The following is a 23,293-nucleotide window of genomic DNA, read 5'->3' as shown; positions in this document are numbered from 1 at the left end:
TCTTCACTTCAAGTATTCTTTCTACCGCCCAGCATACACGCACATAGGAGTACTGCCCAGTTCTGCCTTTCTCCAAGGACTGAGACGCACACTGCTCAGAAGAGGAGCTTTGTAATGTTCAGCTTACTTCCAGAAGCCCCGAGAGTGCTTTGCCTTCCATTTGTACCTACCGTAACAGCTAACACACATGTTGTGGAAACACAAGTACGCAGCTGGGGAAAACCAGGGAAAGAACGAAGTGAAAACTGAGACCGAACATCAAGAATGATAAATCTTCTTACCAATCTATGGGACACGGCTCAACAGTAATTCACACAAAGCCTCAACAATTTAGTTTGCAACTTTATTTCTTTATAAGTTATTGGTATAAAGTTTAATATCTAATTATACAGTAATCTGGGGACTTTAAGGGAAGCTTATTTTGTCCTTTTTAGTGTCTTTTGCCATTTGGTCCTCAGACATGTTTTAAGAGGACTGATATGATACATGTACCTTAAATCTCTGTACAAAACCACTTCAAGCCTTTGTTTTGTTTTTCTGAGTAGGATGCACAAATCATGCATATTGTAGACAATGTAATGGTCAAGGAAATATTTCCCTCGTTAAACTAAGGCAGTTAAAACCCCGTGAATATCAATTGAGTAATTTGGAAGAGTAAAAAGGCTTCCTCGGTGCTCATGTATCTTTGAGCAAATACCATGTTCAGTAAGACACGCCCTCTTAGAATTATGATTGATTTGATTGCTGTCTGCATTGAAAAGAGCGATTGTCAAAGACAGCATTTAATTATGTACATTTTATAATGTCACTAACCCATCCACTTTTGAATATGAACTCCTCAGCGTTAAGCATTGTGTAAAACCACATGCAAAAATTGCCATAAAATTTTTTAAATAGAACCAAATTGGCAAGTTTTTGGAAAGGATATTTCAATGTTAAAAAAAATATACTGTCTATTAAAATGAGCACTTCAAGTAACTTAAATATCTTTAGCAAACATGTCCAGCAAGAGACTCTCTGTAAAAGAAATTGTTCTTAGAACAAAAACCTAATGAATGGCTATTTAGACACTAATTTTTCAACACAGTGGTGGGTCTGTGTGAAACAATTCGTAATCTAAATAAAGTGAGTCCATTACACTGTTAAAAAAACATACATTAAGCAGGACTGATTAACTATTGCATTTCTGTATTTACAAAAGTGCTTAGCATAACAAAATTACCTAAAAAAATATAAACTTTACCGATATCGTTTGGTTCTATGTGTACTCCTAGATCTGCTCTTGGAGAAAAATAGTATTTACATTGCTAGGTTTAGACAAGTTTCCTGTTATTTTTAAAGAAATTTAACAAAACTCCCCACACAAATGGACCCCTATGCAAGTCAATTCATTCCATCTGGCTCATCACAAGTAGAGCAGAAGCAAATCCTTGAGTACTGAGCAGTATAAATAGTTCTAGCCGTTGTCTGCGGCATTAGACCCCAATACGGGCTGCCGACAAATTGGGCAAGTGGAGTTTTCAGAGAGCCAGCGATCAATACAATGAATATGAAACTCATGCATACAAGGTAACTGCCTTAGCTTATTCCCTGTTACGTATTCATTAATGCAAACACTACACGTTTTACTTATTTCATTTTCGGTGTGAATATCCCCATAGTTCCGGGTAGAAAGATTGTCAATCTGCTCTTTGGTTAAACCTCTTAAACGATCGTCATCCTCATCTTCATTCAGCAGGAAGAAGTGGGCAAGTCGAAGTATGGGCAGCGTTCCATTTTCCACCAGGTTGTTAGCATCTTGAGACTGCCTGTTATCTTGGTTTTCATTATTGCGATCATAGTGTTGAATATCATCTCTCTGTCCATTTGTTTCCCTGCTGCCTTCTACTGCATGCCCATTTCTAGATGAAACCTCACTTGGATCACTATTGTTTGCTGAACTTGAGTTATTCTGCTCTGACTGTACGTCCGGTAAGCGATGACCACCTCTTTGCGCTTCTGAGTTAGATTCAGTTTCCATTAAAGAACTCAGTTCTCCAAAGCCTGTCATAATTTGTCTAAGGATTGATCGAAGAGCCACTGATGAAGGTTCACCAAGCCCAGTTTCTGAAATCCGACGAAGAGGTATCCGTATAGTGCTCACGTAGGTTCGAATACCTGCACGTTCTGATCGCGATATCGTACGCCGAAATCCCCCACTGTCACTTTCAAAGGTAACTGTGTTTTCTGCCATTCCTACTCTAGAACGAGTTCTACTGGCAATACTGTCCCGATCTCTGTTTTCTCCAGGACGAATTCTTCTCACCTGAAGATCTAACGTAATTGTTGGATGCCTTCTAACAGCAGCTACTGGCCTACTAGATTCCTCCTCTTCCAAAGTTATTCCCAAGGATGGGGCTACACTGGAGACCTGAGGAGTCTGAGTGTTACCTCTTGCTTGTTCTTCGGCAGGCTGTGGAGAAGGCTGAGCTGTTTGTCTTCTACTTCTGTTGACTTGCTGCGCATTCCTATCCTGCCTCTGCCCATGTTCCTCAGAACGAGCAGTATCGCCTTGCCTTTGCAGCGGAGAGCGGCTTCGACTACTTAAAGTAGACCGCAGCCGAAGAATTTCTAGTCTTTGGTTTGTACTCATGCGAACACTAGTTCTAGCTCTACCTCTTGTGACTCCTGTAGAAGTACCTCTTTCTGGCATTTCTCTTTGTTCACCAGCAGCTGCAGAATTATTACGTGTAGTACTTGTTTGGGAAAGGCCTGTCAACTCCCTTGTTCTACTCCTGAGCCTCCCTGAGACCGGTTGAGAGGTTGCTTCAGAGCTTTGTGCCACGGAACTTCTTACAGACCTGGTCCTTGCAGTGCTTGAAGCCTCACTGTTTGCCTCTCTTGCAGTCCTGCTCCTTGTTCGTGGGGTTACTGGACTGACGGCTCTTTGATGTCTTCTTTCTAAATACATTCTGCTACTATCTATACCCACATACTCCTCACCAGCAGTTTCAAAACTGTTATGTTCATGATTTATGTTGATTTCAAGACTAAACCGAAACTCCCCACTGTTTGGGTTTGTTCGACTCACGGCTCTCCAGGTTTGGTTCCCACTCTGTCCACTGCGAGTGGCATTTCCTGTGCGACGAAATGTGTTCAGCCATTCAAGCAATGAATCACCATTAGAGTTTTCTCCAAGAACATCAGAATCTGAGAGAAACAAAGAATTGCAAAAATTCATACAACTGCATGCTCAGCATAGTATGATGCACTCCAAATCCTCTATGCTTGCTGGGCCCTGACTTCAGAAATGTTACACTAGCAGGACAGCTACCTTGCTGTGCTAGTGTAATTTTGCTGAAAAATATGCTGTATGTAAAAATGTCAGCAAAACTCACCAGTTTAACCTAGAATTTTTGTCTCACCAGCAGATACACAGAGAAATGAATATGCCCAGATGGCTTCTTCTGAGAAAGTGTTCAGATTTAGGTAGTCCAAAGTTAGTTGTATTTGTCCAATATCTGTCCCTCGCTTAAGCTATCAATTTGAAGATATCCTGGTCAACTAGTTTTGATAAAGCAAGGAAAAGCATGACAGATTTTGTCTTCTTTTGGAAAACATTTTAAAAAATTGTTTTCTATAAGCAGTGGAATAAATGATGCATGGTTTCAACAGATTTGCTCCTTTTGTGCAAATATACTCTTCCTACTACAATATCCACAGCTCCATTCCCAAATCTCCTCCAACTACAAGCTCAAGAACAGATACAATTGTTGTGGTTAGTGCTAACTACGTGCATAAAGCAAGCCAGTGGTCATGATCACAGTGAAGGTTTTCCCTTGAAGGGATCAGGTTAAGCTCTCCCTACTCCATCACCTCCCTGCTTTCATGAAACCTGCAAGAACTTTGGTATCTTCGTTTCCGAGTTGCCTGCTCCTGTCCTAAATCTGGCTAGAATTGGCCAAATGATTAAGCCAATATTGCTGGGGAAGTGAAGACAGACAGTGCACATAATACAAGCCTCACTCCATTAAAACAAATGGAAACGAAACAACACCACCACAGTGGAGAGGTTAATTGTTTCCCAATTAACTTCTTTTCTGTTCCAACGTCTCTAATATATGACAAGACCTTTTAAGAATTAGAAGAATGAAAATTATTTTTGTGCTATTATGTTTAATAGCAAAGGGAAACCAGGAAAAGAGGAGAAAGTAATCTGTGGCTGACATAAATCAGTTTTCATGAAGTATTTCAAGTTTGTTTTTGTATCATCAGGAAACCTCTCTTACTTTTAAAACAATTCACAGAAGCACAATGAAAAAACAAGACTTGAAATGGCCGGTACTGAAATCCGTCATCATTTCTCTTGAATATCTGTACAGAACAATATTTATGCATCACATACTATGTGTATCTATATATATGAATGAAGAATGTTTACTCCAACAGTTCTACCTTCACCTTCTCTGTTATCCAGATCAGTCTGTGATGCCGGACGCTCCTTAGCCCCCTCCAAGCGTTGCTGCAATTCTTCTGCTGTTATTTCTCCTGAAATAATTCACATTTTGATAATGCTGTTAGATAAGACATTATTATTGGCTCAACACAGCCATGCAGAAATAACAATATTTTCTATCTTGAAGGAAAATCTTCAGAAATAAGGTACAATGAATGAAACCAAAAAGAAAACAGCACCAGTATGAGATCGTAACATGGGTGCACAGATAACAGAGGAAGTAGGTACTGGGATGGAGGAAAAAGAGATGCTGAATGTGTGTCAAGAGCATGCCAACTTCCAGTAACAACTCAGAGGCCCCCAAAATTGCCACATACCAACAGATATGCTTTAGTGTACCAGACATTAATTATTTGGGTTTGGATACTACCTATATACGGAGGTGTTGCATTTGAAAGAGTTAGATAGATACTAAAGCTGGAATAAAAATGTAAGTTGTTAATTTTTACTGAATATCATAAATTTTGAAGGGAAATGGAGGGGTTTTTTCCTTTCTACAAAGCCACAGACGTCAGGCTGCTTGAGTCATACAACCACATGCGATGCCTGACAGCAGGAGTGTTACTTGACATTACATCTTTTCTACTGAAGGTATCCACATCTTACCAGGAGTGCCGAGCAGGTTGCGGTCCCTCATTAACCTGTAGTCTTCTTCATTGAGTTCATTAATGAACTGGTAATAGGCCTCCTCCCTACTGAGGCGCTCCAGCTGTCTTTGTCTCTCATCTTCACCATGACTATGCTCTCGTGAAGATGCCTGCTCATTGCCATTCCCTGCACGGTGCCGAGAGCGATCCATAACGATAATGCCAGGCTGTCCTGAACAAAACCAGAAGGTTAGACTGCACAGTAATTACAGTAAGAATTTACCTAATTTACAGTAAAAGTTCCCAGCATTTTCAATCAAATTAGTTTATTAATAGCTAAAGATGATTAAGATGAACCAAGCTCCATGTTGTTTGCCAAGTCAACAGTGTAGTTTATTATGCAAGTATTTTGCTTCTAGCTTACTCAAAAATAGCTAGAAGTCCCCTTTGCTCACTGAAAGGACATACCAGGTGGTACAGCAACTTTAAAATAAAAGAGCAATGACAGATTTTTTTTTTTTAGCTTAATAAGGATATTCTAGAAAGTTAAAGGAATAACATAAAATCTATTTCCCTTCTCCCTAGTAAAATACAACAGCAGGATGGAGTATTTTAAAAGCTAAAATGTCACTAAAAACATTGTTCTCCAATTATTGGGCTGTAATTACCCAGTGTAGACTTCTGACACTCACAGCTACTGCTTTATAGAAGACTATCTTCTACTTGAAACATTTACTGATAAGCAGGTAAGACTGTATTAGTACCTCAGTCGGTACCACCCCTCACATAGCACAAAACCTACAGATACATTTTTGGCGGAACTGACTCTTTTGACATTTTGACATTACTGGTATATTTTCCTTGTGATCTCTAATCCAAGGATTAGCTAAGAAAAGGATACCCATCTCCAGGAAACCAGTGTAAAAGAGAAAGTGCTATACTTTATCCACAGTTTTTCAATACTTTCTAAATATTTAACCCGTGGGACCACACTATTAGAAGGCGTGAATAACCTTCCAGTATCAGAAAGAGGCATCATCTCTGTTGATTTCTGTGCCATTACCAGCTCTCTCTGGCCCAGGACTGAGCCCTAAGCAATCGGCTCTCAGACCACTCCCCAACTTTTCTATTTCCTAAAGTAAACCTGTTCTTCAACATTCAGTTTGAAAGAAGAGAAAGCAAAGTGTCATCCTTTCAATGGGGCTTCCTGTTTGGCAAAAGCCATCTATAATACCTGCTGAGGCAGACACCTGACAGAAGAGATCACTTCTCTAAAGAGGAGATCACCAGGCCAAAAAAACCCAACCATATGACACCATTCTGCTTACGTGTGAAAAGAAACACTTCGGGTAAACACTTTTTTTTTTTTGTCAATTCACCAACATATCAAAGTCACTTCAAGTATTAATTATGGGGAAAACACAGAACAGTATTCTCAGCACACTCCCGATCAGTAATTAGTCTTCACAGGAAAGGCAACGAGACAACAAACAGACCAACCAACTAACTATTAGACATACATTCAATAAAGAGTAAATCTTTATCAATGCTGCCAACAGATACGAAGAATCAGAAAATGTATTTGCCAACAGCAGAAGCTGGCATACATTTAATATACCTTTCTTACGTCGTTTGTGGGATCCATTCTGATGCATCCTTGGTCTCCTCATTTTCCACCCCATATGCTACTTCCCCCCCCCCCCCCCCCTTGGGTAACTCCACTTCTAAACAGCCCTTCCCAATCTTATCACTCATCTGCCCCCTGTGTCCAATATTGCATTTCAGTGTATTTAACACTTCCCTCCCAGCTCTTTAACTCACTTAACTGAAGAGAAATCAAATCTGAATATCTCCCCTTCAAGACATTTTCTATTCCCATAATATTTGTGAGCATTTTAAATTCACTATTGCCCTCCACAAGCTGTAGGTAATCACTGACTTCCATTTCCCACAAGGGCTATGTTCAAATCAGGTCACTTCTCATATCACATTTCTAAACACAAATTTCTCAGCCAGCTCTTTGTCTTACTACCCGGGTTTCCTCAAAACAAATGCACTTCCTCCCCCCTTGACACACCCTGATGACACCCATCACTTGACTATTATAATGAAAATGCCCAATCCATACTGCACTGAATATTAAAGGGCCTCTGTCCCAGTTGACTTACAACTTGAGACAAACGAAGCAGGGAGGGGAAATAGGACAGATAAAATTAATTTAGTTTCACATAAGGTTGCTATTTAGATGAAAGCCTTAAAACAACTAACAGTGTTCCTGTTTGCCTGACGATGACCATAGTAAGTTAACCAAATTTCTGGATATATCGCCATATTGCTGCACAGAAAAAGTGACATATAAATTCTTAAGATGAAAAGTCCATCACATGTAGTCCCCCTCAATCTAAATTTAAACTGTTGTTCAAAAGAGAGGTTCTTTACTTTTCACTTCTCATCCACAGAAAATCTGGAAATCTCTTCTTCAGATTTTGTGGGTGGTAGAAAAAAATTACTGTTTTGTTGACAACTGTATGGTAGGATGATTAGTCACACTCTTTAAGTGACTCACTTCGAAACAGTAAGAAGTGTGAAGTGTTCAGTTGTCCCATCTGTTTAACATAACTGCATGGATGACAGCTACTATCCATATTTATCAAACGCCATCAAAAGCAAGTACCTTGGCACTTAAAATGTTTCAGAGTAGTGAAAGTTGAAGGGTATTAACTGCATCAAAATGAAGTACTTCACGTAAAACATTTCAGAGTATTGAAAAGTTGAAGAGCATTAACTGCTAAGATGTAAAAAACTGAAATTGAAATCCAGTTATGACTCAGGATTACTCTTCCTTTGCAAAGACACAGGTGACACGTGCCAACAGTTCATCTACGTTTTCTAGAATTTTCAACCTAGGACTAACTCCTTTCGTCCTTAATTCATAGTTACTCCAGCCCATTCTCAAAGATTTACATTCATTTTTATCTAAGCGATGTACACCTTACGCTTTTAAGTTTTGGCCTCTTTCCATGAATTACTACCCCCAATTCAATTAGGTATTCATTTTCTGAAAGACTACCACCTGATTGCAAGCAAGAGGACTATGGACTTGAGATGAGGAAGCCTCCCCGAGCGACAGGGCTATTTAGCATTTCTGTCACATTGCAGCCTCTAGGCGAGATGATCTCACCGAATTTGAGGAAGGAAAAAAAGGGGGGAAAAAAACCAACCCAGAAAACCCCCCAGAGCCTGGGGAAAGAGGGGAGGGGGAAGGAAAGACAGACAAAGGAAGAATCAGAAGGTAATTAAGAAACAGGCCGCAGGACACCCAAAACGAACCAAGCCCAGGGCCTGGGGCCGCCCGCCTCCCCCCAGCCCCCAGGCTGGCAGCAGGGCCTGCAGATCCCAGCGCCGCGCCGAACTCACACTCTCCGGCCCTTCCCCGAGGAAGGCCACGGGCCGAGCTCTGCGCCCACGGGGCAGGGCAGCCGGGGGTTACCCGGCGGGAGCAGGGAGCCGGGAGCCCCCGGCCCGGCCGCCCCCGCCGCCCCAGACAGCGCCTGTTGCCAGACGCCTGGGGGAGGGGAGGCTGAGAGGAATGACTGACACGGCCCCCGACCAATCGCCTGGCCAGCTCGCGGCCACCGACCAATCGCAACGGCGCAGGGCAGCCCATGTCCTCCCGCTTCTCTCCTCCCCAGACTCCCCGGTCGGGCCCCGCCACTAACCGCCACCGGCCGGATCGACTCCCTCCAGCGCTGCCCGCACCCCCGTCTCCCCTGCCCGCCGGCGAGCGGCATCACCCGCTGCGACAAACCGGGGAAGCGTCCATGCCGCCGCCTGCCCCGGGGGAGCCTGCCGAGAGCGCAGCCGGGGAGACCCGAGAGCCCGTCCCTGCCTGCTGTCTGCGGCGCCGGGCGGGGCGGCCCGGCTCAGCCCCACTCCGCGCTCCCCTTCCCTCCCGGCGGCAGGAGCAACCGCCACCTACGCCGGAACGAAACCGACCCCTGGGTGTGCGAGCGGCGCGCTCCAGCCCCGATTGCGGTCCGGGCGGCCGCCGGCAGCCGCGAGCGCAGGTTCCGTGCGCGCGAGGGCGGCCCCGCCGGCAAGCACCGCCCCTCCCGCACATGCGCGCAGCTGCGGCGCGGGCGGCCGTTGGGCGGTGCGCGCGCCGCGGGGTCAACGGCTGCGGCGCGCGCGCAGGCCGGCGGGGGAGGGGGGGGGGAACCCCGCCGCTCCGCGCCGAGGCGGCCGCCTGCTCCCCCCGTCCCTGTCACCGGCCCCGCCTGCGCGCCGGGCCGCGGGCCTCAGCCCCCTCGCGGCACGTGCCGCCCTCCTGCTTCACACCCCCTCGAGCAGGCCGGAGGCGCTCGCGGCTTTGCGCCGAGACCCGGGGGTTGCGGCCCAGGTCTCTGAAGCGGCTGTGGGTTAACGAGCGCCAACACCTTGAGGGAAATGGAAAGCGCCAGCGTTCCCCCGGCCCGTCCTCGTCTCCAGCCACCCCTCAGGCTGATCCTGCCCAGCGGAGCCCGCCGTCCGCGGCAGCCCCGAGGTCCCAGCGCGGTGCTGCGCGGGCTCTCCCTTCGTGTGTCCTCACTGAAGTTTTGGATGGTTTTGTTTTGCCATTCTCCACGGTCCTTCTTCCCTTTAAACACGTAAAGGAAGTCGTTTCAGGTACGGCATTTCATGAGCAAACCCATTGTTGGTCAGAACTCGCATGGTTCTCCCCGCCCTGGTGGGTGTGAGCCTTAACTGTAAAGGTAGATAAACTTACACAAAGAGGATTTCACGATGCATCGCTTCTCAACTGTAGAACAACCGCAACATCTTTAACCTCATAATACCAATGACCATTATTGTATTTTACAAAATCAGCATAAGACTGTAGCTTCAGTTACTCGTTGGTATGTATAATAAATTACATGAGGAGTAAGCTTATAATAACTTTTTTCCCCTGCTCTCTCGTCCTTAGGCCTGCATTTTTAAATGGGACGCTTCTCCCATTTTCCATGACTCTCTGCCTCTCCTTCCTTCCTTTCTATTCACCTTTCCTTCTGCAGGAATCTCCCTTCACCTTCTCCATTTTCTAAAATAAACCGTTAATCGCTCAGTGCCGTCACAGAAACTTATGTTTCAAGCTGTGATTTTACTCATTTCAATTTGCAGAGCCTTGGGAGTTTTTCACACAAGATGCAAACCCTTTGGTAAATTTCACATATGCTAATTGCTGATACGCTGATAGCATCCACAAACTTTCTTTTCTGAGTTGCTTCTGTGGATTGTTTCCACGCATGGCAGAAGCTGGCAGGCTGTGACAGAGGAGCGCGTGTCACGTCTTACATAAACTATTTGACTCGGTAAAATGAGAGGATTTCACGAGAAGGATGCTTGAACTACTTAAAAGCACCTCATCCCTAGAGTATCCAAACTGCTCATACTTCTGTTCAAACCCGCTTGCAGACATAAACGAAGTTTGGGTATTTTTTGTGCAACTGGTCTCGATGCAAAGGCAAACCCTCACTAATGAGTGAGGTGATAGGAAAGACTCGGGCTGGTGTCTGGGAAGATACCTTCACTCCCCACTTAAACTACGCACCCCTGGATTTCTTTATTCTGGCTGAGAGAAAGAGTTTACACAAAGGTTTCTTATCAGTTCATGCTCCTTTTGTGCCAGTATGTGGTTTCCATGAGACAAATTGATGGTGAGGACACATTCTTGGCACTGAGGCCATGCTGGGGGCTACTCTTTTCCCACTTGCTGCATTCAAAAAATGGAACCCTCGTTATTCATGTTCCTCGCCACAGCATGAGTAATTAGTATTGTATTATGATTTCCTTTGCCTGAAGCAATTAAAATATCTTCTTCCTGAAGATTTTACTTTCTTAATAAAAGTCAGAGTATATAAAATAGTGCCTGGATCCCTTAAAAAGTCAGTTTCTTCCCGTAATTGTTTTTTGTCCTATTTTTGAAATCTTTTCCTCTCATAATCTGTTTTTAGTAATCATTATTCCACAGTCAAACACAACAACTTCTCTGGTATCAAGCCCACATATGGGCTGCTCACCCAGAAGAAGGTTTTACTATGTTTTAGATAGATAAATGAACCCCCATTTCCTTACTCAAAGCTTATACTGAATTAGTTTATTTTCCACTGACCAATGCAGAATTTTGCATCCGTGTCCCGTTCATACTGATGTTTCACAACAGTACACTATAACTAAGTACAGTCTTTGTTTATTTTATGCTGTGTTGTTAATACAAAATAACAATAGTAGATCTTTCCTGGAATATTATTATTACGCTGTAGCAATGCTTTCAACAATAACATACTATCTTTGGAACTATAATAAAAATAGCCTATGGAGGGCAGCAAACCTCAGGCAATTACTAAGTTTTGTAATAACAGAAAATCTGTAACCCTGGTTTTAGTTTGATTGTTCAGTCATTTAAGTTCTTTAGAAAGTAACTTTATTCTATTATATTGTATTACTTGATATTATGTAAGGAAGGCAGAACCTCTTAATCAGTCTTTTTTTAAACTGGATCTTAGTACATGTGGATGACCCCAAAGTGGTGACGTTAAGCTGATAAAGCTGCTTGAGAGGAACCTGGACAGGCTGGAGGAATGGGCCATCAGGAACTTCATGAAGTTCAACGAGGACAAATGCGAAGTCCTCCATCTAGGAGTGACCAGCCCTCTGGGACAATACTGAATGGGGGCTTACTGACTGTCTCTGCTGGACAGGATGGGGGGTCCTGGTGGGCAGTGGCTGAACAGGAGCCAAGAGTGCAGCCTGGCAGCCGTGAAAGCTAACGGCATCCAGGGCTGTATCAAGGGGAACACGGACAGTGCATTATCGGGAAGTGATTGGGAAGTGATTATTTCACTTTACGTGGCTCTTGTTTGCCTGCCTGTGGAATACGATGCCCAGTTTGGGGTCTGCAGTAGAACAATACTGATACAGAAAATTATTGATAAACTGGAGTGAGTTCAGCCGAGAGCACCAAGACGGTCACGGGCTGGAGCGCTTGCCGTGCGAGAGAGGCTGTGGGCATCAGGGCTGCTTCAGCTGGGAGAAGGGGCAGCCTGCCAGTACCGACAAGGAGGTTACTGAGAAGACAGAGCCAGGATTTCTACCGAAGTGGACAGTGGGAGGAGACACAGTGATCGTAAATTTGAAAGAAGGGAGGTTCAGAAGGACAAAAAATGTCACCCTGAGGACAGTCCGGTCGAGAGAAGCTGTGGAATCTCCCTCCATAGAGGTGTTCAAGACCCAAGTGGACAATGCCTGAAGCAACCCGAATTTAATAGTAGCCCTGCTTTGAGCAGGATATTAAACTAGATAACTTTCAGAGGTCCCTTCCAACCCGAATATTTCTGTGATTCGGTTTACTGAAATAATATAAAATAATAAAATAATATTCAATATCAGGGTTTATTTCCCCTCAGGTAGGACTCTTTTCAATAAAAAAAGTAACCAGGAGTTCATAGGCTGAATTTTCGAGGTCTGTTGAGACTCTTGAAACGGATTCTCTGGCTTCTTTGGGAGCATAAAACAGTCAGGCTGATAGTTACTGTAGGTGGTCCTGAGTCTGGCCAACAGGTGTTTCACCGAATGCAAGCACGACTCCCTCCTGTACAGGACCTGGATCCAGAGAACCAATTTATGTTTGTTAATAACTTGCACTCCTGCCGGAATCTAGAACACCTTGTTAGATCAAGCGCATCACTAGTCTGATCAACTTTATACTAATTGATCAACTTTATAGTAAAGAACAGTTAAGTGCAAAATAAAAAAAAAACCCACAACACGTTGCTTTACATACAAAACTATTTGTAGAACCAGCACTTTACTTACGTGCTTCAAGTAAACTGCATTTGTAAATGCTGCCAGTATTCAGCTAACTCACTCATCTGTACATTAACAGCTGCAAGGTTTCTGGAAACTACTCAAAATGTGCAAGTATGATAGTTTGTTTTTCTTCACACACAGAAAAGAAACAAACCCCACATTATTCTCTTGCCTTCAGCTTTCCCTGGTCTAACCAAAAGTGGAAGATGTGTAGCACTTACCAGCACTGGCCCTTTTTCACTCAATACCAAGCTGGGAACACCTCAGTCACGCTGCTAAAGAATGTCCCTTTGGGGATATGGAAAACTTTTAGCAGGTAGCTACTCTTACATGAAAAATTCTCTGAAAAGCAAAAGTACGTACAAATTTGGCAAATTAGCAAATGGAGCAAGTGGATATTCTAATGGCATGGAGACGTGATTGAGTGTTGTAGGTTACCCACTTACAAAATACAAAGATGAGAAAGCCAAACCATTGAAGATACACTTTTCTGTATTTTTTTCCTCTATTTACGAAGACTGCAAAACACAGAGCAAGTAGCTTGTACATTCCCCAGCTGTAAGCTTTGCTTCACAAACTCTGATTCTAGCATGGACGCTGTGGCCGTTAGTATGCAAACACGCACGCAACAAAACCAACTTTGCTTTCGGTACTGGTGCTCCGGCTCGGGTACAGAACCCGCTTTATCTGGTGCCGTACCTCAACAGGCAGCGTCTGCTTATTACCACAATCCAGCCAGTTCCCGGACAGTCCAGGGCTTTCATCTGAAATACAGTTCCCTGTGTTCAGAGACATTTCATGACGTGAACCTTCCTTGACTACTTTCCACTCGGGACACTCAGCTCACTTTGGTAACCGTCTCCAACCCTCTGGACATTAATTGGTGCTAACGCGGTAAACAGTCGCTCTCCTGTGGAGAACTCGGATTTTCTTTACAGGTGTGGTGATTTCAAACAAAAAATGTCAAAAGTATGTGTGTACAGGAAACATTAGAAACAACACAGGCTTGGAACAGAAGGATGTTATAAAGTGGGCCATGAATGTTAGAGGAAAGAAGAGAAAGAGGAAAGCTCCAAAAAGCCAAATTCAGCAGGACGTGTTAAGCATGTATTTTCAAATTGGTTTCTGAGACAGCACAGAAGGAGGGAATACAAAAGAAGCAGTAAGAGACAAGAAATCCTATCCATTAAAAGGGCCACTGTGGGGACCTGAGAGTCAAGAATAGCAGATCATGGCTTGGTTGTGTCTTTCTTTTTAAGAATGGACTGCAAAATTAAACTTTCTCTTGAAATTATATTATACCATGACAGATTTTTAAAATAAAGCACAAAAAGCATGCAGTTTTCCATGAAACAGAATTAAAAGTTGACCTTGAAATGCCAATATTCGTTTCTAATCTTTAAAAAGATTGAGGTGTGCTTTCTGTTTCATCTCTCTTACGGCTTAGGGACCATCCATCTGAATTGGTAAAATTGAACGTTGCCCGCAATACAAGTATCTGAAGTGAAAACAGAGTGAAGAAGCAGCAAATTTACAGCTACGCTCGATCTGGAAGGCGTGCAATCCAAATGTTACGAAAAACTAATGAAAGAAACATTTGCAGAAAGGCAGACTTCTAAACATTCGTACAAAAGGACCAAGATCTGAAAGAGAAGTTATTTCTATTGTCGTTCCGACTTCTCAGAGTGTACTTGTCAGAGTATGGCATTCTTTCCAAGCGGTTTACGTACACGTGCCAAACATAGCACATGTCCTTAGAAAACTAGTCTGGACTCTGTATTCTTGTTTTCATTCATGCCCTCTTTTCTTTCTAAGCAGGCATTGTGCTGCCTCCACACCCTGCAGTGGTTTAGGTCAGGACAGACTAAACTCGCCCATTAATTACCGTGCAGTAATTGGATCTGTGTGAACGAGTTTGGATATTTATTGCCTCCATGAAAGTGATTAATAATAGAAAGGAGAGTACAAAGTTACAGGAGAGTGGTTATTTCTACTTCCCCCCTCCGTGCTGACAGGACTGAGGGTTGTCGGCCCGCAGGAGGTGGTGAACGTGGTGGGTTTGGCCATGCAAGCTTGGTCCCTGCCATCCCTGCAAGTCCCCAAAGCCAGGTGTCCCCGAAGGCAGAGTCGCGCTGCTCTGCTTTGGGCTGAGGGGGATGAATTTTATGAGGTGGACGGCATCTTCCAGACTGTTTGATCTTTACGGGCTGCTGGGTTGCCCTGAGCTGTTTCTGGTTGACTGGCGTAGTGAGTCCGCCGGGCAATATTCTTGTACAATTTAGTTGGGTTGCTGGGCAAATACAGTTTAATTTTGCTGCTTCTACCAATTGCACGTGTTTTTCCTAATGCCTGCCTAATTGCTTTATCTAATATACGTTACATCTCCCACAATTACATAGCAACATGCCAGAGCAAGGTCAAACTGCGGGCATCCAACATCAGTCTGATCGAGTGATGCGAGCTCAGGAGGCTGGCACACCCCTATCCCGAATTTTCAGGAATCAAGCTTAATGCGTAAATGAAAATGGGGATTTGTAAATTAAAATGGAGATGATTTCAGAATGTTCCAGAAAACGCTGTTTCTTCTTTCAGAAGCCCCCACATCGTATGAAATTTTGTCTCTAAGTTAGGGATTTGAGTGCCCACTTACTTACCCACGTTGCGTTCTGGAGAAGAAATGTGAAGCGTACGTGTGTGATTACTGAAAATGCCAAAAGCTGGGCTGTAATTAGAAAGATGCTGTAGCTTTAGTTCAGTTACAAGCTCTCTGTTCTGTAAAATGACCAGCTGGCTTTGTGTTGGGTTGGTAACTACGGGTCTGTCAGCCAAGGAGAGGAATTGGAAAGTGCCCGGTTACTGGTCACGTGCAAGGGCCTTGCTAAACACAACGCTTTTGCATTAAGAACCAGGCGCTGTTATCCCAGTTTGTCTCTGCAGCCACGCAGAGAAGGTTCGTCAGCGCTGTAAAGTCATCTGTCTGCGCCTCTGCCCAAAGTGTTGGAACCGCCTTACTTACGACGACGTTAACAGGCGGTCTGGCAGGTAGAGCAGGCAAGGACCAGCTGCGCCTGCCCTCGCCGGTCTGGAGTGAGCTGGGGACCCTGGTGTTCACCGCGACCAGTCCCCGTAATGACGACAACCGCTGCTTGCGGTGACCGCCGACTCGCAGGCCCCGTGCCCCAGCTCCAGCGGCCCAGCTGGCGGGGCTGATCCAGGGCAGCCCACGGGTGGGGGCCCTGTGCTGCACCTGGTGCCGGCAGGCCAGTGGTGGAAGCCTGGTCCTGGGACAGGGAATAACCACGCATACGGCCTCCACCGGTCCCGCTGCCCCAGGCCGGGCCCTGCAGCCGCAAATGGCCGGGGGCCGGGCCCGGCCTGCTGCTCTCCCCAGCCCTGCCGCGGCCTGCTCCCCGTCCTGCACGGGGACTACAGCTCCCGGCAGGCAGCGCGCCACCTCGCCGGCCGAAGACTTCGCCTCCCAGCGCGCCTCGCGCGGGCGAGACTACGACCCCCGGCATGCGTCGCGGCGGCGGCGCCCCAGGCCTCCCTCCCGTCCGTACTGCATCTCCCGGCGTGCCGCAGCGCCCGCAAGGCATGCCGGGACGGGCGGGGGGCGGGGCTCTGGCGGGGGTCGCGGCCCGCCGCCTTCCACGTGGTGCTCTGCGCGCCGCGCCCGGGGCCGGGGAGGTGTCCGCGGTTTGCGACGTTTCTTTGCGGCAGTGCGGCCAGGCGCGGCCGCCGTATTCCGCCCGGGAGACCGGCTGTTGTGCCGCTAGCTGGCGGGGCGGGGAGGGAGCGGCCGGAGGACGGGGCTCGGGAGGGAAGGGAGCAGCCCCGCCGCCGCCCGCCCGCCCCTGGATGGTCCGCGGGGCGGCTCGGGGGCCTCCTCCTCCTCCTCCTCCTCCTCCTCCTGCTGCTGCTGCTGCCGCCGCCGCCCGGTCGCGGCGGGGCGGGGCGCGGCGGGGTGCGCGGCTGTCGGGGGCGGCTCGGCGCGGCGCGGCGGGCGCTGAAGATGGACTATGACTTCAAGGTGAAGCTGACCGGGGAGCGCGAGCGGGTGGAGGACCTCTTCGAGTACGAGGGCTGCAAGGTGGGCAGGGGCACCTACGGGCACGTCTACAAAGCCAAGCGGAAGGACGGGTGAGTGAGGAGCGGGGCTCCCCGGCCCCCGCCGCGGGCTCTCCGCGACCCCCCGGTCCCCGGTCCCTCCGCGCCCTCCTCCCTCCGACCCCTCCTGGCCCGCCGCCCCCGCTGCCTGCCCCGGCCGCCCTGCCCCGCGCCTCCTGCCCCACGGGCCTGCGTGTCCCCCCCGTCCCCCCGCGTTAACGCCGCCCTTTCTCCGGCCCTGCCTTGTCTCCTCTCGGTGCCGCGGCTTCTGCTGCCGCCCGGTTAAACCCCGCGTTTTGTCGTCCAGACTGCGCTCGGGCCCCCGTAGCTGAGGGTACTCCAGCGTGATGCTGGAGTCCGCTTCGGTGCGGGTAGGTTTTGGAGAAAAAAAATGTGCAGTTGGGGAAAACGCTTAGCTTAGCTTAGCTTAACGGATTTTCGTCGTGAATAAATGAGTAGCCGCTTACAACGTTCAGCCTGACCATCAGCTTCGTAGAACAGGGTTTGGTTCTTTTTTTTCATAATGCTTTTTTGCCTGATTTATTGCTTGTAGTCACCATTTTGGGTGTTCTTGCTGGCCACTTCGGCAACCGAAGTCTGCTGGTCCTTTCGGGGCTTTAGAATGCCTTAAAAGAGCTTTACGTGTGACCAGTTCTCGGAACAGACCTGGGTAAACGAATTTCTTTGCGTAAATGTTTTAAAGAAAGATCTAGCAAACTGTCATTTAGGTTTCCCTTGTCCATGACATGGCATCACTTGCTGAAGAGCAGAACAATAGGAAGTAGGGAGCAGAAGAAGCAGGAGAGGCTCGGGTTGTTCTTGTAACAGGTCCTAAATTTTAAATTACATCCGTTCTTTCTCTTGCAGTCTCCTCACAGTGGTGCTCTGTACATTGTCATTCAAATAACGTGTATTTTAAAAGTCTGGGTGTTATTTTTGCATTTGATAAATAAAAAACTTCTAAAGCAGGCTGTGGTCAGTTACGGCTGAAACATGATCTGGTTCTGTTTACGTAAGCTTTGATTCTAAAAATGCTTTAGCCATTACCTGCAGAACGGTTGTAACAGGACTGGTCACACCTTATCTTGTCTGTGTCTTAAATATGCTGATATTAACTGCAGCACAGTTAAGTACTTCAGTGTGAATTTTGTTTGCCGGTATGAGTCAGCTAACTACTTTTCTTCTCAAATTTTACATCTGGATCCTTCAAATTGTTCATAGGAGAAATTCTTATCTTGCCTGAATTTTTTTTTTTTCTGTGAGGGGAAGCGGAGTAAACTGTTGTGAGTGTGATAAGCTGTTGCCTCAAGTCTCCTTACGTGCAGGTACTAACTTTGCTAGTACAGCCAGCCCTGGTTTCAGTGCCGATAAAGAGACCTGTAATATGAAAAATAGATTGAGATACTGAAAGATACCCACTACATTTCTAACGTTCGTGTCAGGCTCTTCACAGCTGTTCAGCATGTTGGACTGCAGCAGCGTATAGGGAATGCAGCATGTGCTACTGGTGAAGCATATATTCGAACAGATTTTTGGTGAAATCATCAGTCTGCTTGATGGTGTTTGGGAGAGTGTGTTTAGAGTTGCTGGTGGTAGTGTCATTTTGAGAAATTTCAGAAAAATGGAATCGTGTGCTTTAAAAATAGGTAGTTACTCAAAGGGGGCTTTAAAGTAGATTTCCTCTCAGTTCTTGAACGTGTGTGATTTTAAATCCTCTCTCTTCTTGGTGAGGGGGGAAATCAAGATATGGTATTTGATAAGAGTTTGCAAAAAAAATGGGTGAGCAATGTATATTGTTGCCTTTTTTTTGCCTTATATTGTTCATTTAGTGCCTCCTTCTCCTTCCCTTTCCCTAGTACTTCCCATTTCCCGTCCAGATTTCTGAAAACTTTCTCTTTTAAATATACTGTGTAATTGCCCTTGGACAATCACTAAAATACCTGAAATAGAAACATCTGTAGATGCTTTTGTAGCTTATAGTATGCTTGTACATATGTGATCTTAATTTATGTGGGTGGAATTAGGATTGACATTAAAGGCTCCATTTACATCCCTTTGTCCAAAGGAATCAATTAAATTGCAAAAGCAAATGTGTAATAACATTTTGTTTTCCTGAAGCTATGGTAATGCATGGATGGATGTTATGTCTTGCAGTGGGGAGTGTATGAAACAGAGTTCAATGTTTGTATATTGTTATATGCAAATATTGAAAAAAAAATTCTTACATTGTTTCAGTATTCCCCAAATGGTACACACTGATGGATGAATAACCTGCTTTTTGAGTTGTGTTTCGTATTTATACAGCTCGAACTTTCTTTATATATGAAGTTGTTTGCTATCTTTTAGTTAATTTTCATAATTTTTTCCCTTAAACTTGTAAGTTTAAAGCAAACTTTCTTACATGATTCTAATCCTTATTTTAAATAGCACAAATCTTTTAAGTCTATTAATATACATCATGATTTTTAGAGTACTTTGAAGAATGGGCCGCAGGTCTGCAAATGTTTTGTTAAAAATATTGGGGCAGCTTTTTCTTAGATGATGTAATTTTCTATATACGGATGTCTAATGAATAGAAGAAACAGAAAAGAACTAAACTTTAATAATTCAGTTTGTGAAAATGTATGTTCTAAAGCCCTTGGTGATAAAAATCCAGTTTAAGAGTAGTAGGAGCTAGTGTCTTTAGTACGACTGCAGTCTTCACCTCTTTTTTTTTTTTGAATGCCTTTACAGCTGCCTCTGAGGTGCAGTATGGCAATTCAAAACTAGATAGCAGCTGTGTGTCCTAGTTGTAGATGTTAATTGTATGTCATTAAAACTACAAGGGAATGTTTTGGAGGACAGTCTTACAGAAATCTTGATGGAGTGAGAATCCTTTTAGTGAGTGAAAGAGATGTTCTCTAGTATGTGCTTTAGTGACCTGCTGAGGGCGTAACCTGGATTTCATGCCCTGCTCCAACAAAAAAGCCAGTCCAGCCCTGCGGTGCCCTTTGTCACAAGGTGAGGCTTGAGGTCTTGACTGGTCTGTCTTAGAGGATCACCAGGTGTGGCTCCACGGAGGTTTTCTTACATATTTGCTGCCGAACTTGATGCAGGTGAACATCAAATCAGCTGAATAACAATGTCAAGCATCACAGCTGAGCTCCACCTGATGCATTGCCTGCAGCAAAATTGCATTCTGTTCTGAAATTTTTATTTTAATCCCTCTTACTTTTAAGTTTGTGGTCTCTGTGATTAGAAAGAATCTTCCTGGCTTTTTATTGAATGGTGGTGTCTCTTTTTCATCAGTGCAGTACCTGTAGCAGACTTTAAAACCTGCTTAGAACAAACTCTGTGTGAATTGATGGGGTTTATTTTTATAGCAGAAAGGTGTACAAGAAGGCAATTGACTCTTAATGGCAAACACCAGGAGGGAACACAGGCATGGCATGTTGAACATCAGCCTTCAGATAAAGAAGCTGTTGCTCGTCTCTAGTGGTGGTAGGATAGTTTACTTTTTTTTTGTCCAGAAAATGTCAGTTATTTCCTGCATAAAAGCTGCTTTGCGTGCCGTTTGAGTACTCCGTCAGGAACATTGCTCAACCCAGATATTAAACCTACCTCTTTGACTTATGCCAGACTTGGAAAATATGCCGGCAGTTTTTAGTTTGTTGGACTAACATACAGATTTTTTTTTTTTAAACTTTTATTTTTTAATTGACCGGATTAGGCTCCTTCAAAGCTCACTAGGAACCGGGTGCCAGGTACGGGCAGACGGAGGTGGCAGGACACTAGGGGGCTGCTTGTGCTGGGCTTCCTGTGCTGGCAGCATGTGCTGGTCGTGTGCTGATGCCTAAGTGGTACCCAGTTTCAATGGGATTCGTCTTGTGCTGCTTGCTTTTGTTCGCTCTCCTCTCCCTTCTGTTTTTATGATACAGCTACAGTCAGAAATCTGTGAGAGAAGCCTATCCTGTGGAGTAAGGCTGCCTGTTTCAGTGGCAATTCAGAGTGTTTCCAAACATCCATTTTTCCTGTTTATCGGATGTGGTTCGGATGAGAATAAGAAACTATTGAATGTCGCTGTTGGGTAGTATCTAAGTTTTTAATTACAACAGCAAAAAATGGTATAATTGAAGATCTCGAACTACAGTAACATCCCCCGGTGTTTTATTGGAAGCTTTTCTTACGGTCTCAGAAAGAGACTTATGTGGTGAGACTCTGTTGGTGGGGAACCAACAGTAACCAAGCTAGTGCTCTCCTAGTCACTCTCAGAAACTGCAAGAGGTGATGTAGGTCCCAAACACAAGTGCAGCCGAGGAGTTTTTTAATTTCAGCTATTATAGTTCTGTGATGGAAGTATTGCTGTAGATGGAGGGACAGATACTTTCATTTGGACATACTGACACATTGTAATTGAAACAATGAAAATACCTGTATGTGCTGGACTCTTCCTTGCACTCTTCAAATGATCAAATCTATATCTACTTTTTTCCTTGTATGAGTTGTATAAGAAACAGAATGGTGGAAAACTAGTGGATGTCCAGTAAACTACTGGTTTGCTTCATCTCTAATATGGTATGTCATAGTCTCTACTTACTGGTAAAAGGATATTGCAAGAATGATGATGATTCTCTCTCAAAAACTTTTGTATAAAGAGAAACTGAGAGATTGGGAGTATTTCCCTTGGGGGGGGGAAAGAGAAGGCAGACCCTGTTTAAGTTAGATAAAATAATGAATGGTTTGGGTAATGTGTAAGATGCTGGTGCTATTCTTGTTTCACAGTATTTGAAGAGGGGAACATGGAATTTTTCTGGTGAACAATAAGGAGATATTTTAATGCAACATAGATAAACTGCATAACGTGTTGCCGAAGGAAAAAGATAAGTCAAGAGCTTAGTGTCTGTTCTGTAATGTTATCAAAAACAGTCGCCTCTGACTAACTGTTGTAATGAGTTGAACGCTTTTCTGCTCTAGAAGTTAGGCTGCTCTGTTAGAGATCAGGCCAAGCTCTGCAGTGTGTGCAGAAGAGCCCACCTTTGTTTACTTTAGGAATTTGGTGGGTTGTTTTTTTAAACACTTGGCCTTCATTAGGTTGATACCAGATTAGTTCCAGTTTGTGTTTATGAGTATGTATTGATTGAGTTACTTCAGATCATAGATCACTTATTTTGTCAATGTTTATATCAAACTGATTTTTAGTGAGAGGTACATTGAGTTTGGGAGTGCCACAAATAGGGATAATTAGTCCAGTGGGAAATTTTACTTGGCAAGAAGTGAAACAACAGATCTGGACTTAGAGCTTCTTGATAGTTCTAGTTGAGCCTTTGCAGGAATTGTATCATGAAGTTCACACTGTTATTTTCACTATAAACTTTCGAACAACTCTTGTCTTCTCTGTCTAACAGACATGGAGGGGGGGGTTGGCTGACTGTCCGTGTGTGTTGATTTTAACTCTTTTGAACCGAAGCAGTTGGTGCAGATTACAGGTAGGCGGTGAGAGCCGCAGAGTTGGTACGCAAGCATTTGGCTTGTGACTCCTGTCAACAATAGTGTGGAATTTCTAAATGCCACAGACTTTGTTTATGTATGTAATATGTGGTAATATCTTCTTAAAATATATGCCCTGAGCCTCTTTTGGATCCATTACCATAGTAGTTAGAAAGTTCCTAATTAAACTATATCTACATAATGAGGTATGCATGATGTATTGCATGAAGTCTGGCACTCTTTAATTGTTCTGGTAAACCACTCGTATAACTGTCTTGCCATCTGCTTCCTTACCTTCTCACCTGGTTAGGTGGCTCCAAGCCTTAGAGGTTTTTAAGGTCATGCAGTTAAGTGAGTCCTTCTGTGGTCCTTGGACTTTATTTGGTGTGATCTTTTGTTATCTTGTCACAGATGTGTTGATTTATATTCATAGCCAACAGCAAAGGTGGAGCTGGCATAGCTGTGAGTTAGTGTTTCATTCCTACCTGAAGCCTTTGACAAGTGCAGAGAGGAGGGTGTGAGAATAGCGTTGCAAAGCACCAAAGATCTGGATCTGCTTTTATTCTGGATTTATAAATTAGAATAATATATGTAAATAATGGGGGCATGTACTGCTGTGCTTGATTTCTCATGAAGGAACAGGGGATAGTTTTTGAGGGTACTGATTATAGAGAAGGTGCACGTCATCAGAGAATGCTGCTCTTGGTCAAATGACAGTGAGGTAGTATGTTCACTCCAGCTCTTGGGTATTCCTTGATTCGTCTGTTTTAAAGTCTTTTAGAAGTTTTTTTTT

General features: G+C 44.6%; 2 protein-coding genes across 14 annotated transcripts in view; one reads left to right on the top strand and one right to left on the bottom strand.

Annotated features, from left to right (window-relative positions):
• Positions 1–329: 329 nt before the first annotated feature.
• On the bottom strand, positions 330–9,146 carry RNF6 (ring finger protein 6). 8 transcript variants are annotated; one of them, XM_076328061.1, is made up of 4 exons: positions 9,079–9,146; positions 5,102–5,314; positions 4,435–4,527; positions 330–3,189 (listed from the first exon to the last, which is right to left on the bottom strand). In XM_076328061.1, exons 2-4 carry the CDS (start codon positions 5,292–5,294, stop codon positions 1,457–1,459), a joined length of 2,019 nt encoding a protein of 672 aa, XP_076184176.1. In that variant the 5' UTR covers positions 5,295–5,314; positions 9,079–9,146; the 3' UTR covers positions 330–1,456. The 8 variants fall into 8 exon arrangements, with proteins under 8 accessions (XP_076184176.1, XP_076184179.1, XP_076184177.1 ...); XM_076328064.1 differs by having other exon boundaries at positions 5,102–5,309; positions 9,079–9,131; XM_076328062.1 differs by lacking the exon at positions 9,079–9,146 and adding an exon at positions 8,802–8,849.
• A 7,791-nt stretch (positions 9,147–16,937) lies between these two features.
• The window catches only part of CDK8 (cyclin dependent kinase 8), an 87,931-nt gene continuing 81,575 nt past the window's right edge, over positions 16,938–23,293 (top strand). For 5 of the 6 annotated variants that reach the window (XM_076328053.1, XM_076328052.1, XM_076328051.1 and 2 more), the window contains exon 1: positions 16,938–17,067. In XM_076328053.1, the coding sequence (XP_076184168.1) occupies positions 16,940–17,067 (128 nt within the window). In that variant the 5' untranslated portion in view covers positions 16,938–16,939. The remainder of the gene's footprint in view (positions 17,068–23,293) is intronic. The other variant, XM_076328056.1, reaches the window with a different exon arrangement.

The sequence above is a fragment of the Aptenodytes patagonicus genome, chromosome 1, assembly GCF_965638725.1.
Source record: "Aptenodytes patagonicus chromosome 1, bAptPat1.pri.cur, whole genome shotgun sequence".
Taxonomy (NCBI): domain Eukaryota; kingdom Metazoa; phylum Chordata; class Aves; order Sphenisciformes; family Spheniscidae; genus Aptenodytes; species Aptenodytes patagonicus.
Note: the sequence above shows the minus strand (reverse complement) of the source record. Positions and strands in the feature narration are given on the sequence as shown.